Below are 13,834 nucleotides of genomic sequence, written 5' to 3' on the forward strand. Positions count from 1 at the left end.
TATGTATGTGTGTGTGTGTGTGTGTGTGTGTACGTGTGTCTGTGTGCATGCCAAAGATTGCTCATCTTCTCCCTGAGAGGAAGCAGAAGCTTTCAGTCTCCACAGGTGAGCTGCTGATCCGTGAGTGTGAGTTTTTCTGGGAGAGAAAGAGTGTGTGTGTATGTGTGTGTGTTTGTGTAGGAAGCGTTACGTTCACAGTCTCGGTAGGTGAGCTGTTGATCTGAGTTCTCTGAGTTTCCCTCAACCATCTGTGGCCCACACATTCGCAAACACACACACACACACACACACACACACACACACACACACACACACACACACACACACACACACACTCCCTGCAGGATCATCACATGACTGCAACTACCTGCTTGTTGACAGGGCACCAGAAAATAACGACTTGCCAGCATTATGGTAAACAAAATGCGCAACTTGTATGTATGTATGTATGTATGTGTGAGTGTTTGTATGTGTGTTTGTCTGCATGTATGCGTGTGTGTTGGCTGCTGTCCCATCGTCCAGGCCAGAAAGTCAGGCTCTCACACAGGCTGTCCTGAACACTCTGCTGAACACTCTGCTTCCCTGCCAAAGCACTGACATAGCTAGCTAGCTAGCTACCCGTTCCTTCTTCTTCTCCTTTCCTTTCTTTCCTGGTTGTGATGCTGTGATGTTTACTGTTACTCTCTCTCTCATGTTTCTACTGCTTAGGTTGAAGTGAGGACAAAACTTGTGTTGGTTTCTGTCCTGTATTGCTGATTAGCAGGTTCAGGATTTTTCATAAACATTATGAATGGATTCATCAGAAGTCTGGTGGGAGCTGTAATGGTGCAGAGGAACATTTTCTTTGCCCACATTAGGCCCTGCAGCACAAAGCATCATTGAAACACCACAGCAAACCTAAACCCTGCTGCTGACAAGGTGTATCCCTCCACAGATGATGCACTTTGTGTTATAAGATAGCACCAAGAACATGACAGGAGCTTTGGTTTAGTCCCCAGATCACAACCCCAGCACAGACCTTCAACCTCAGGTTCACCATGATTAATGTGAATGTGTAACGCTATTGAATCAGCATATATCAGGATCAATGTGGAACATTTCCAACACTGTGTGGAATCCATTAAGGCCTCAAAGAAAATGATATATGTGTACCTCTAATAATAATAATAATAATAATAATAAATTATCAATCAATTTTCATTAAAGTCATGTTCAGTTTCTACATACACACTTATAGGTGATTGGCAGTTGGAGAACTTGTATGGAGGCTTGAATGATCATGAAACTGGCATGAATAATCAGTAAAGAAAGTAATGGTTCTGTGACAAAAGAATCAGTAATAAACATTTATATATATATATATATATATACACATTTCCATCATGTTTTCTACATGCTTTTTCACCGTTTAAAGGTTTGACTGGCGCTGTTTTAATTATGTAATCGGATTCACTTTTAGATTCTGACTCAATGATGAATTCATCAAATATGGTTTGTTACCGATTGTGCCAATTCTGCATTTGCTACAGCTGTGATTTGCACCTTTAACTAGCTTCTCTTCCCTAGCAGTGATAACTGAGACTATCATGCTAAATGCTATGGGTGTATCATAGCATTTAGAGTCACATGCCATACCAAACTAATCGTACTGTTATATTAACCAGGAGAATCCTGTGTTTCTTTTATGAATAATAATAATTCTTATTTGAATAACTTTCAAATAGGAATTTACTGAGGGGGATGTATACCCCATAACCCTTCATACTGATGCTGAAAGTCATGAAGTTCAAAATGTGGCAGCTGGTGACCAGGGACATCGGAAAGTCAGATACAATTGTCTAAGTCAGTAATGAACCCTCTTTCAATGAATAAATAGAAAAGATAAGATACTATCCAACCTCAGATCAATTTGGGTAAAGTGAGTGAGGTGGTGCAAGAAGGAGAACGAAAACACACACACACACACACACACACTGCAGGGGAGGGACGTATGTGAATTATTAAAGTTGCCAATTAAACCAGCTGACATTTAGAGCAAAAACACCATGACATTGGCCTTTAGAAAGCTCTTTCTTGCTCTCATTCTCTCTCACACACACAAACACACACACACATACACACACACACGCACACACACACAAGGTGCACAAATACCCTCACTTCACAAAGGGCACCAAAGGTAGCAGTGCCCCCTAATAAATGAATTACCACAGAGGAAGGGTCAAACCAAGTGGACTGAGAACAGTGGGGCACACGGGCTGAATGGTCAGTTACATTTTATATTTGACATTTGACATAATTGGCAAAAGGAAGAGTGGTCTACTTGCTAGTTTAAACATACTGTAGCTAGTGGTGGGTGAGGACAGCCCAGGCTTAAGATTTTCATTTTATTTTAATACCTTTTCTAAATATTTTAGCTCACCAGACGTGTCACCAGAACAGAGAGTTAGATGAGTAGTAGCTACTGCTCTCAAGTCTGTTAGCTAAATATGAGGCTACTGCCAGCAGCCAGCTAACTTAGCTTAGCACAAAGACTCATCTACGTCTTGGTAAGAAAGCAAATAGATGTCGAACGTTTAAAACAGGATTTTGTGCCTGAATACTGAGTACTTACTGTGGCGGTGAGTCAGGGTACAGGTTGTTGACCTGTGACAGAGTCTCTCTGTATGAATCAAAGTCTAAACCAGGAGGAAAGTCTTCTAAGCAGGTAGATCTCAGTTCTCCTACTGAACCTCCATAGGAAAAACCATCCAGACCTGCAGAGACAGAGACATGAAGCTAAAACAGTTTGAATGGGAGTTTTACCATTTGGGGACATCCAGTAGTATTGCAACACTTGAGGTGATGGATGCAGTTTTTTTCTTGTGCACATCTTTCATGTACGTATGTAATTTGTTAAGTAAAGGTTGACTTTTCAGAGCAAACAACGCTCAAGCTGTTGCACCCCACATGATGACCGATACAAAGAAGTGACAAGATAACAGAAGAATTAAAATGGATTAGGTAATTAGTTTGTAATTTCAAAATGACTTAATTTTCTGATTACTTGAATCTGTGGTTCATTTATGGACTTCAATAAGTGTGTTACTATAACACCTACAACCTTAGATGCCTAACTGCTGTACAGTCCTTTAGTTATAATGCAGCTGTATGTTGTGCTCCACTGCTACACAGATTGCCCTGATGGAGATCGTGAAAATGACAAATTTTGAAAGACAATAATTACTACAATCCTTAATGAAATCATCAGATGACGTGATTTACCTCTTAGTTAGTCACTTTTCATTACTAATTAATTAGTTAGTTTTTCAGTTTGTCAGAGAGTCAAAAGTTCAGTCACAGACTGACCGTAGCTAGCTCGGAGGTGTGGGTTTCGAAGTCGACTGTCTTTGCGCAGGCTGCCGACGATGATGGTGATGCAGGAGAGGAAGAGGACCAGACCTATAACGATCCCCGCCACCACCAGCGGAGACACCAGGAGAGACGCCTCCCCTCCCGACTCCCTCTCACTCCGGCAGTCTGGGTACTCCCCATGGCTCTGGTTGGAGCTCACTGCAAGGAAATAAGATGGAGATCAGACTATAATATATAACATATAATATATATATGTATAACATATAAGTTCATATTGGAAAATAGTTTTAGGAGGTTTTCTTCTACTATTGTTTTCAACAAATATCTTAGGTTCTATATTAATATATTAGAAAATGGTGAAAAAAAAATAGAAAAAACACAGAACCTGTCATCTAGCGTTGTGTTAATTGATTTTTTGGCCACTTGGGGCAGTGGAACAATTGGTAAATACAGCACTGTAAATACAGCATAATATCAACTTATAAATTTACTGTGGAGAACTTGTTAGGAAACAGTTGCTTATTTACACATCTGGATCTATCTATCTATCTATCTATCTATCTATCTATCTATCTATCTATCTATCTATCTATCTATCTATCTATCTATCTATCTATCTATCTATCTATCTATCTATCCTATCTATGACACTAGTGCATCAGGGGACACTAGTCAGGGGTCACACATAACTGCTGTCTTGACCTGCACATGTCGTATCATCAAGGACTTATTCCATTTTAGTGTGTGAAAGATAATTAGAACTAGTCCACACACACACACACACACACACACACACACTGACAATTAGAACTAGTCCACACACACACACACACACACACACACACACACACACACACACACACTGTCTCTCAGTCATCACCATCATTAGATTACAGAACGGTCCTGTTCCTCTCCCTTTCTGCTTAATGTCTCATCTGTCTGTTTGCTCTGCGTGTCCGCCCTCTTCCTGTTTGTCTGTCTTTATCTGTCTTACTGCCAGCAGTCACTCTGGATCTGTCTGTCTACGTTCACAACACAGCTGAGAGAGGAGGAGACTACAATTTACTTTTTTCTTTCTTTTGGTGTACCCAAAGTGTTCTAATGCTGCTCTACATGCCCTCTATATTGTATGTGACACAAATCTGATGTTTTCTCATAAATATGAAGAGCACAAAGCTGTATGGAGTTGCATATTTCAATTTTGGACCTCATGTCATGTGACTTGCTTAGGATTTAAATATAATCAAATCAGAAGGTGCATCATCGACATGGCAAAAAGTTAATCCTATTTATATCAGTCAATTTTGTAATGTTGCAGTTAGCAGAGGACAACAGCGTCCATGTTGCAGGAGGGACATTCAAAACAAGACTGTCCTCCAAAGAAAAACGACAGCACCAGTCGTTTCAGCAAGTGCCCCAAAACGACAAAGCCCTCTAGCAGCCATAGTAATTTTGACGGGAGCAAAGGAGGAAGTCGGATGACGTTGTCACAAAGTCCACGTGAGGATGAGGTTGGGGTGGATCGATGGGTCAACAAAATATCGGTTTTTAACTCAGAATCGCTGTTTATTTCCTGTTTTCTACCAACAGTCAATGTTAGTTTCTTTTAACCATGACCGCGGTTGTTCCCTGACCTTAACAAAGTGTTTATTAATGTAACCATGATGATATAGTACGAATGAATTAGTAATTTTAAACCAAACCATGATGTTTCCCTAACCTTAACCAAATAGTAGTCAGATCAGAATACACGTATGCGTGTTGTTCTCGAAGTCATGGACCAGTGATGTCATTTAATTAATAAAAGTGTTGTTTAATTTGGAGGACTTTTTGGATTATATTGGCTTCAAATATGAGTAACATCCCATATAAGACATAAGTAGTCACCTAAATAATCAAGTGACTGTGAATGCCTGCAGTGTGAACAAAGTTTTACAGCAATATCCTCAAAGTCACAAGAAGCTACATCATTCCTTCATTTATTCATCTATCATCTATGTTGGGAACGACTTGTTTTCCTGAAATTTAAGAAATTACACATCCACTCAAGTATTTTCACAATGAATCTAAGTCAAAAAAATAAATAAATTACAGATGTCCTTTTAATGCGAACAGACAGGGTTCTTGGTGCTGCATTCCAGCAAAAAAGGGAAAATGCCAGACCGCCCTCCCCAGAAATACGGCCATATAGGACTCATTTTGTGAGTCATTGGCAAACGATGAGCATGTGTTGAAAAATACAGCGGTACAATATGCAAAATCTGTCATTGTTTTTCATCCAATGTACTTTATGAAACAGTTGAACTTCTTAAATGTGTCTGTGTATCTGTCTTGATAACTTGATAACACTGCAGAGCCGGTTTGGTCATAATTCCAGCAATTTCAAAAATACACCAAGGTAACTTCAGGGGGTGAAACAACTATAGGCCAAAACTGACTGACCCAGAGGGAGACTGTCTCCTTTGTGTTGGAAGACATGTTTCCTGCTGTTTTTTGTCTCTCTTTCTGTCTATCACTGCTCTGAATATAAAGCAAGAGAAACAATCAAAATCGCAAAATGATTTACACTCTCAATATCATTTTCATTTCAGTCTCTGTGCTTCTCTATTGGTCATTTCGTGTCTCTTTCCCCCCTGAATGTCTGCGTCTGTAATTCTGTTGTCCACAGTAATTTCGTTTCACACAGCTTCACGAGAAGAGGAAAATGTTCCCTCACCCAAAACGATTCCCAGCAGACCTCTCACTCAGTAACGTCTCCTCTCTCACACACTTTGTCTCCTCTTTCTCCCTCTCCTAACATGATTTTCTCTTCATTTCGCTTCTCATCTCTTCCTCACAAACTCCATTTTCTCTCATTCCCTCCAGAGAGAACTCACAGGGAAATCTATAATTATATAGATTTAAATTCACATAAACCTCCATCCTCTGTAACATTAAGACATGCACACACACACACACACACACAAGCAGATAAACTCATAATAATCTTGGTAGCTCTTGGTCTCTCATCAAAAACATAATTTTTTTTGCCATGCATGGATCTTGCAATGTTGTTCTGTTGGTCGGTCACCTCTTTGGCCAGACAGACAATTCATAACTATTAGATGAATTACCATGACATTACTGTACTGACATTCATGGTCCCCAGAGGATGAATCCTATTTACTTTGATGATCTCCTAACTTTTCTTCTAGCATCAACATGAGATTTTGTTTGAGGTTGATGGCGGGGGTACAAAGCACCGGGCTTTGACCCCAGAGATCAGGGTTTGCATTCAGAGTCCTGTCTGTGGTTAGGTTTAGGCAATATTATATAAATATGCATTATATTAATAGAAAAAGTAATCTGGTCGGCACTACAATTCCTTCAAAATGTATTTTCTGTTGCAAATTGGTTGTATATTTATTTTCTGTGAGACAGGGTTGAGACTTTATGATGATCTTTGGCAGATTTTTTATTATCATTGTGATAAACTACTCTGTAGCCGTGTGATAGTAGCAAGTCAACGACCACTGAACACTTGATGTGATTTGGTATAAAATCACCTTGATTGTATCAAGGTCACTTCAGAGTTTCTGATCTCTGTCCAGTTACAGTGATGATCACTTTTGCTTCCACTGCAGAAACAAAAATGTTTATTACTGCTGCACACATGGGATATGAGACAACATGATGGACAGCTGGTTTGGCGCTGCATTATGCCATTGATGTAAACTCTGTGGGTCTTTCATTAAACACCATTCATGCTAATTTGAGGCTTGCTTTGAAATCAAATCAAAGCAAATAACTCTGACATACAAAGTTCTAATCCATTTTGACCCAATCAGTGCTGCTGGTTAGTGTGTCTAGTACACCTGGTGGCTGTTGAAAGGTTGTTGTATTACTGGTAAATCAGGTGAAGTGATACTTACTTTACCTTGTGTATAGATTAATGAATGTACTTTTGACATGTTTGACATAATTTGTGCCTTTGTGGTGTTGGATATTGTTGGCAAGCTATGGACTGGCCATTGCCATTGGTCTTTCAACTCTCGCTAACATTGTCATATTAGTATTTTTAGATTGTTTTTATATATAAATATGCATTATATTAATAGAAAAAGTAATCTGGTCGGCACTACAATTCCTTCAAAATGTATTTTCTGTTGCAAATTGGTTGTATATTTATTTTCTGTGAGACAGGGTTGAGACTTTATGATGATCTTTGGCAGATTTTTTATTATCATTGTGATAAACTACTCTGTAGCCGTGTGATAGTAGCACGTCAACGACCACTGAACACTTGATGTGATTTGGTATAAAATCACCTTGATTGTATCAAGGTCACTTCAGAGTTTCTGATCTCTGTCCAGTTACAGTGATGATCACTTTTGCTTCCACTGCAGAAACAAAAATGTTTATTACTGCTGCACACATGGGATATGAGACAACATGATGGACAGCTGGTTTGGCGCTGCATTATGCCATTGATGTAAACTCTGTGGGTCTTTCATTAAACACCATTCATGCTAATTTGAGGCTTGCTTTGAAATCAAATCAAAGCAAATAGCTCTGACATACAAAGTTCTAATCCATTTTGACCCAATCAGTGCTGCTGGTTAGTGTGTCTAGTACACCTGGTGGCTGTTGAAAGGTTGTTGTATTACTGGTAAATCAGGTGAAGTGATACTTACTTTACCTTGTGTATAGATTAATGAATGTACTTTTGACATGTTTGACATAATTTGTGCCTTTGTGGTGTTGGATATTGTTGGCAAGCTATGGACTGGCCATTGCCATTGGTCTTTCAACTCTCGCTAACATTGTCATATTAGTATTTTTAGATTGTTTTTATATATAAATATGCATTATATTAATAGAAAAAGTAATCTGGTCGGCACTACAATTCCTTCAAAATGTATTTTCTGTTGCAAATTGGTTGTATATTTATTTTCTGTGAGACAGGGTTGAGACTTTATGATGATCTTTGGCAGATTTTTTATTATCATTGTGATAAACTACTCTGTAGCCGTGTGATAGTAGCACGTCAACGACCACTGAACACTTGATGTGATTTGGTATAAAATCACCTTGATTGTATCAAGGTCACTTCAGAGTTTCTGATCTCTGTCCAGTTACAGTGATGATCACTTTTGCTTCCACTGCAGAAACAAAATGTTTATTACTGCTGCACACATGGGATATGAGACAACATGATGGACAGCTGGTTTGGCGCTGCATTATGCCATTGATGTAAACTCTGTGGGTCTTTCATTAAACACCATTCATGCTAATTTGAGGCTTGCTTTGAAATCAAATCAAAGCAAATAGCTCTGACATACAAAGTTCTAATCCATTTTGACCCAATCAGTGCTGCTGGTTAGTGTGTCTAGTACACCTGGTGGCTGTTGAAAGGTTGTTGTATTACTGGTAAATCAGGTGAAGTGATACTTACTTTACCTTGTGTATAGATTAATGAATGTACTTTTGACATGTTTGACATAATTTGTGCCTTTGTGGTGTTGGATATTGTTGGCAAGCTATGGACTGGCCATTGCCATTGGTCTTTCAACTCTCGCTAACATTGTCATATTAGTATTTTTAGATTGTTTTTATATGTGTAAATGGCTTGTTTATTTGTACATCTGTTTGCAAACTCACTTGCCTCATAATATATATATTAATTATTATTATAAGTATTTTGAAATAGAATTAAAAGATGTGATCAAACCACTCAAATTAACTGTACTGCTGCTTTCTATTTTCTTACTGCTACTTTCTTTGTATCAAAATGGCTGCTCACTTCTCATGGACAAAGAATTGGCTTCTTGTGTTTGGCTGCATGAACTCTTTGTCCTGTAAGGCCATTGGACAAAACCGCCCAGCAAATGCCTTTTTTGTTCTCTCCATTACAATGTGATTCAAGACAGAGAAGGAGGATTTAAGAGATACTGAGAGTGGAGGAACGGTGGAGCGAGGAGGCAGCAACACAATCATTTGGGGAGAGCGAGGAAGATACAGAGACAGAGAAAGAGAGAGAGAGGGAAAGAGTGTAATAAATGGTGATAGTGGTATATTTCAAAACCCTGAGGGGACTGGACCCAGCTGCAGAGAGAAAGCAGAGAAAGAGAGAAATTTTGTTTGCATGCATATATATGTGTGTGTGTGTGTGTGTGTGTGTGTTGGTGACTGTGGGTAGTATGAGTCCCTGAGTGTAAAAGTATTAGCCATACATGCCCATCCCATGAAATAAAGCATAAATGAACAGAGGGAAGCAGGTTAACAAGAAACCTATAAATCTTGAGACATCCAACATTAGAAAATGTCATAAATCTTTTGTGCAGTATAGTGTTAGACGTTATTCATCTCAGAGAAACTGCCCTTCGTAAACATTCGTTATGTAACTAAGGTAAACCCAGAAAGGTGAGTGACAGAACAGCAGCTACAGTACAAGGTTGGGAGAAAACACTGACATACAGTACTTCCTGTGGCATCGCCTGTGCAATCCTCAACAGACATTTTAAAGCCTGGATTTTTGGTTTATTGCTTGCCACCATCTTGGCGAGCCAGGTAATGCTGAGGAGAGATGACAAGCGAGTGTGTTGGCTGAGATGCCAGATTGCTACTAAACTGCCACGAAAACGAACATTACGATAAGCTACTTTATATTCATTATTGAATCAAAAATCAACAATTTCTAGAGAGGAAGTTGGGAATTTATTTCAACACAGAAAATCTTTAGAGCCAGCATTAAGCAGCTAATTGTGATACTAAATCCTGAGGCCTTTCTGCATTGGCTTCAGTGTCTTGCTCAAAGGCACTCTGCATGAGAAACACACAGTGACCTCTACACCACTTGGTTACTGTTGTGTGAGAGAGTATATGGTATATGTTCATATATAATGAAACAGCAACAGAGGTAATTCACTTTGACAGCTTGTCACGAATGCTTACTGTTGAACACCCACCCACCTCCTACACCGTATACTATAGTGTGTTACAAAAAGCCAGTTCACAGTCCTAATATTGACACCAGCCCTAAGTTGAGTGTTGACCTGAGGTGTACTAACTGCCTTTAAATGTGCATGAGGTTCAAGTTGTTTTTATTTTCTGCTTTTGTATTTTCAAAGTCAGAAGTTGTTTTACTATCTGTGAGCAGAACTACAGCTGCAGTTTGACTTCATCTACTAAAGGAAATGGAAAAACCTATCTTTTCTTTCGTTTCAGCTGACAGACATGTCCTCCTGGTAACGTGGAGTTGGAGTTTTGGTTATTGCAATGAAAAATTTCACTCGACTGCATAACATTAGACATAAACTGTGTGGAGAGCTGCTGCAGGAGAGATGAAAGGGGACTTATGCTATGAGGTAAACTGCAACTGCTAATATCATGACTACATTACTGAAGTTTTGAAAACCTTTTAAAAACAAGTTCTTTGCTAAGCATTATATTGTAAATAAATGTGTGTGACAAATTAATGAAAAATAATCAATTTTACACGGCAGGTTTCGGTAGTCCCTCAATATCAAAGAGCAAGGCCTTCTTTTATGTTCATGTTGCAGCAACTTTCAACAATCTTAAGAAGAAAAAAAAACATTGTAGTAGTAGTAGAAGAGATCAGTTCTCCCCTGAAAAGCAAGGGGCTGCATTGGTGTGATCATGATGCTACAGATGAGAAAATGAAATAATATCCAGTCCAGTTTGAGTAATACATCCATGAGTTTGAGGGATTACCAGACGCAAAACACTGCACGATGGTTTATAATACTATAAGCCAGGATTTTACAACTCTGAAAAAGCATCACAACGACAATAAATGTATCCCCTCTCAATGTTTGCAAAGTACAAAGGAGGAATTACATTGTTTTGTTATTTTATTATAATACTACTAATGTGCCCCTGCACATACAGTATGTGGTTGGCCAGTGCAGTGCCTCATGACAAAAGCTAGCAAGAATCAACTTTTTTTGCCAGACAACACTGCATTTTTGGTCACAACATCTGCGTCAGGACTCCTGCTGTGCCAACACAAAGCCTCCTCATCTACTGAAACGAATGGAGAGGCTGCATTTTTTTGACGCAGTGCTATTGGCTGTCTGCATGCAGCTTTTTTCTCTGGGAGTTGACAAAAGTAATTCTAGAAAATGTAAGATATACTGTAGCTAACTGAAGTAGAAGCATACTAAGGACGTTAAATAAGAATTTGTCCAACAAAAATATAAATTGCATTGTCTCACTTAATAGCTTCTGGAGGTAAACAAGTAGAGCAGAGTGGGGATATCTAATAGTCAGGTGGATTTCTCTTCAGCCAGAAGTCAAAATGAAGTTTAAAGAACGATTCTGTAGGGTAAATACAGTGAACATATAAATATGTAGTTTATCACGTTCAAAAATTAATCTTTAGGGTATGTTTTGTTATTTAAAGTTACATCTGTTAGGCTTCCTGCAATGATGAATCAAGAGAGACAGACACACAGGGGTAGACAAAATTATTTGGTGATCAACATATAGGTCCCATATATGTGTGTGTGTGTGTGTGTGTGCGTGTGTGTGTGTGTGTGTGTGTGACAATCCAGAGAAGTCACTAGCAGTCATTTACTTTTGGGTGTCACAAGCTATAAAGGTTAAGAGCTCGTGATATTGACTGCTGCTGCGTACGCTGCATCACTTTGTACATTAGCTGCATACATTATACAGAAGCATTAAGCAGCCACTCAGATTCAATCTGACAGCTTGACGTTATGAGTTACAACCACCTTCTCTTCAATATGAAATATACCATAGCGCTGGCTGACTGTACAACCACAGACATCAAGGCAGAAAGATTTCCTCCTGGCAGGATGTTCAATAAGGGACAACAAAAAACTCAACTCAAGCTAACAGCGACATCAACGTCAATTTTCAGAGAGCGTAAAAGAGGGATAACTGTAGTCTTTTCTAAATCTATTATTCTAATCTATTATTCTATCTAATTCTAAAAAAGTCTGTTTACCCCAATATATGTACATTTTACATTTCTACCAACCATTTTCCAAAGCATGCTACAGTATACATTTTTAATGCGTTCTTTTAACTTCAGTATAATGTGAAAATCAATGTGCATAGACTTGGAGTAAAATAAGGAATCAAAGTGTACATGCATGGTGATGATTCATGATTGATTCATAAAAAACACAGTCGGGCTTGTGTTTATCGCAGAATATGTGGCACAGTGACGATGCTGCAGTATATAACAGGCAGGAACGTCTTCGTCATTCAGCCACCCAACTGTCATCCATCTATCGTCTCCCTGTCCTCTGTCATTCTTCCTCCCTCTACCACTTTTACATTCCTCCTTTCAACCCTTCATCTTTCCATCTCTTTACATTCCTTCAGGCTGCGCTTCAGTAGTTCAGAGCAACCCAACAAACCACTACAGACTTTCCTTTTTTGATAGCTGACAGCTGGACTGCTACCCTCCCACACACACACACACACACACACACACACACATCCCTCCTGAGACCTCAGCGTCTTCTCCAAGGTCAGGACACTCTTCAGGCTCTGTTTGTACACCAGATTAGTCATTAGGAATTGTCTGCATAGTATAAAACAAAAATATATAAATCTGTTGGCTATTATGTGAGTAAAATATATAAAATAGAATATTGAATCAATGCGGAACATAAAAAAAACATGAAATAAATAGTGGAAATTGGCTGCATGGTACATTTACATTAAAATTTATACCAGCTTTGGTTTATTTTCACATTTCAGGCTGTTGACTTCCGTTCAATATCTTTGTTAAGCCGTACTTTCAAACAACAATAAATTGTTGTTATAAGTGAGGATTGCATCAAAGCTATTGCCCAATTAGCAGTGAGAGATCAAGATTTGTGAACTACATTGTAATTATTGTGGACATAAAGATCCCCTATGATATTTTGCTTTTTTGTTTATTTAGTACCCAACGGTAATATGTGGTACCATACCCTGGATCCTAACTTTACAGAAAGCACAAACTCTAACCATCATGGTATAAAAACAATAGAGATGTCTATATATATAAAGATAAAAAGTAGCTCATTTGAATTCTTACTTTCCAGAGAAAAGACTCAGTATGATCATCCTATGCAATGAAGGCTGAGAGAAAGGAAACCCCCTTTTTAAAACAAAAGAAATTCTACCAAACACAGTAGACCATAAAGCAACATACAGTATTTAGACCATTACAACATCTGTATTTCTTTGCTGATGTAACAGGCTGAGGCAGCATGTGTGTGTGGGCTGGGGAGCTGAGTAGGATCTGATTCACTGACCTTCAGTAGTCTATTTGCTGTTACTCTCATTCACTATCTAGGCATTTGTTGCCAGCATTTTCTGTGTGTGTTTTTTCTTATATGGACCCAAGAGTAGTTGTTGCCAAGGTAGCATAACTTTCTCTTTCTAACCAAATATCTCAGTATTTTCCTCAGCAACCGACAAAACACTGTGGAAAAAGTTAATTATTTAAAAGGTTAAA

The 13,834-nt window shown here is 38.7% G+C and overlaps 1 protein-coding gene and 1 long non-coding RNA gene across 2 annotated transcripts in view; one reads left to right on the forward strand and one right to left on the reverse strand.

Moving 5' to 3' along the window:
• Nucleotides 1-13,834, forward strand: part of LOC122884465 — a 42,555-nt gene that overhangs the window by 15,511 nt on the left and 13,210 nt on the right. The window lies entirely within an intron of this gene.
• Nucleotides 1-13,834, reverse strand: part of bean1 (brain expressed, associated with NEDD4, 1) — a 49,524-nt gene that overhangs the window by 14,477 nt on the left and 21,213 nt on the right. Inside the window, exons 3-4 of the mRNA XM_044214420.1 lie at nucleotides 3,349-3,552; nucleotides 2,615-2,756 (exon numbers count right to left, since the gene is read on the reverse strand). Coding sequence (XP_044070355.1) covers nucleotides 2,615-2,756; nucleotides 3,349-3,552 — 346 coding nt within the window. The remainder of the gene's footprint in view (nucleotides 1-2,614; nucleotides 2,757-3,348; nucleotides 3,553-13,834) is intronic.

Source organism: Siniperca chuatsi, linkage group LG11 (genome assembly GCF_020085105.1).
Source record: "Siniperca chuatsi isolate FFG_IHB_CAS linkage group LG11, ASM2008510v1, whole genome shotgun sequence".
Lineage (NCBI taxonomy): Eukaryota > Metazoa > Chordata > Actinopteri > Centrarchiformes > Sinipercidae > Siniperca > Siniperca chuatsi.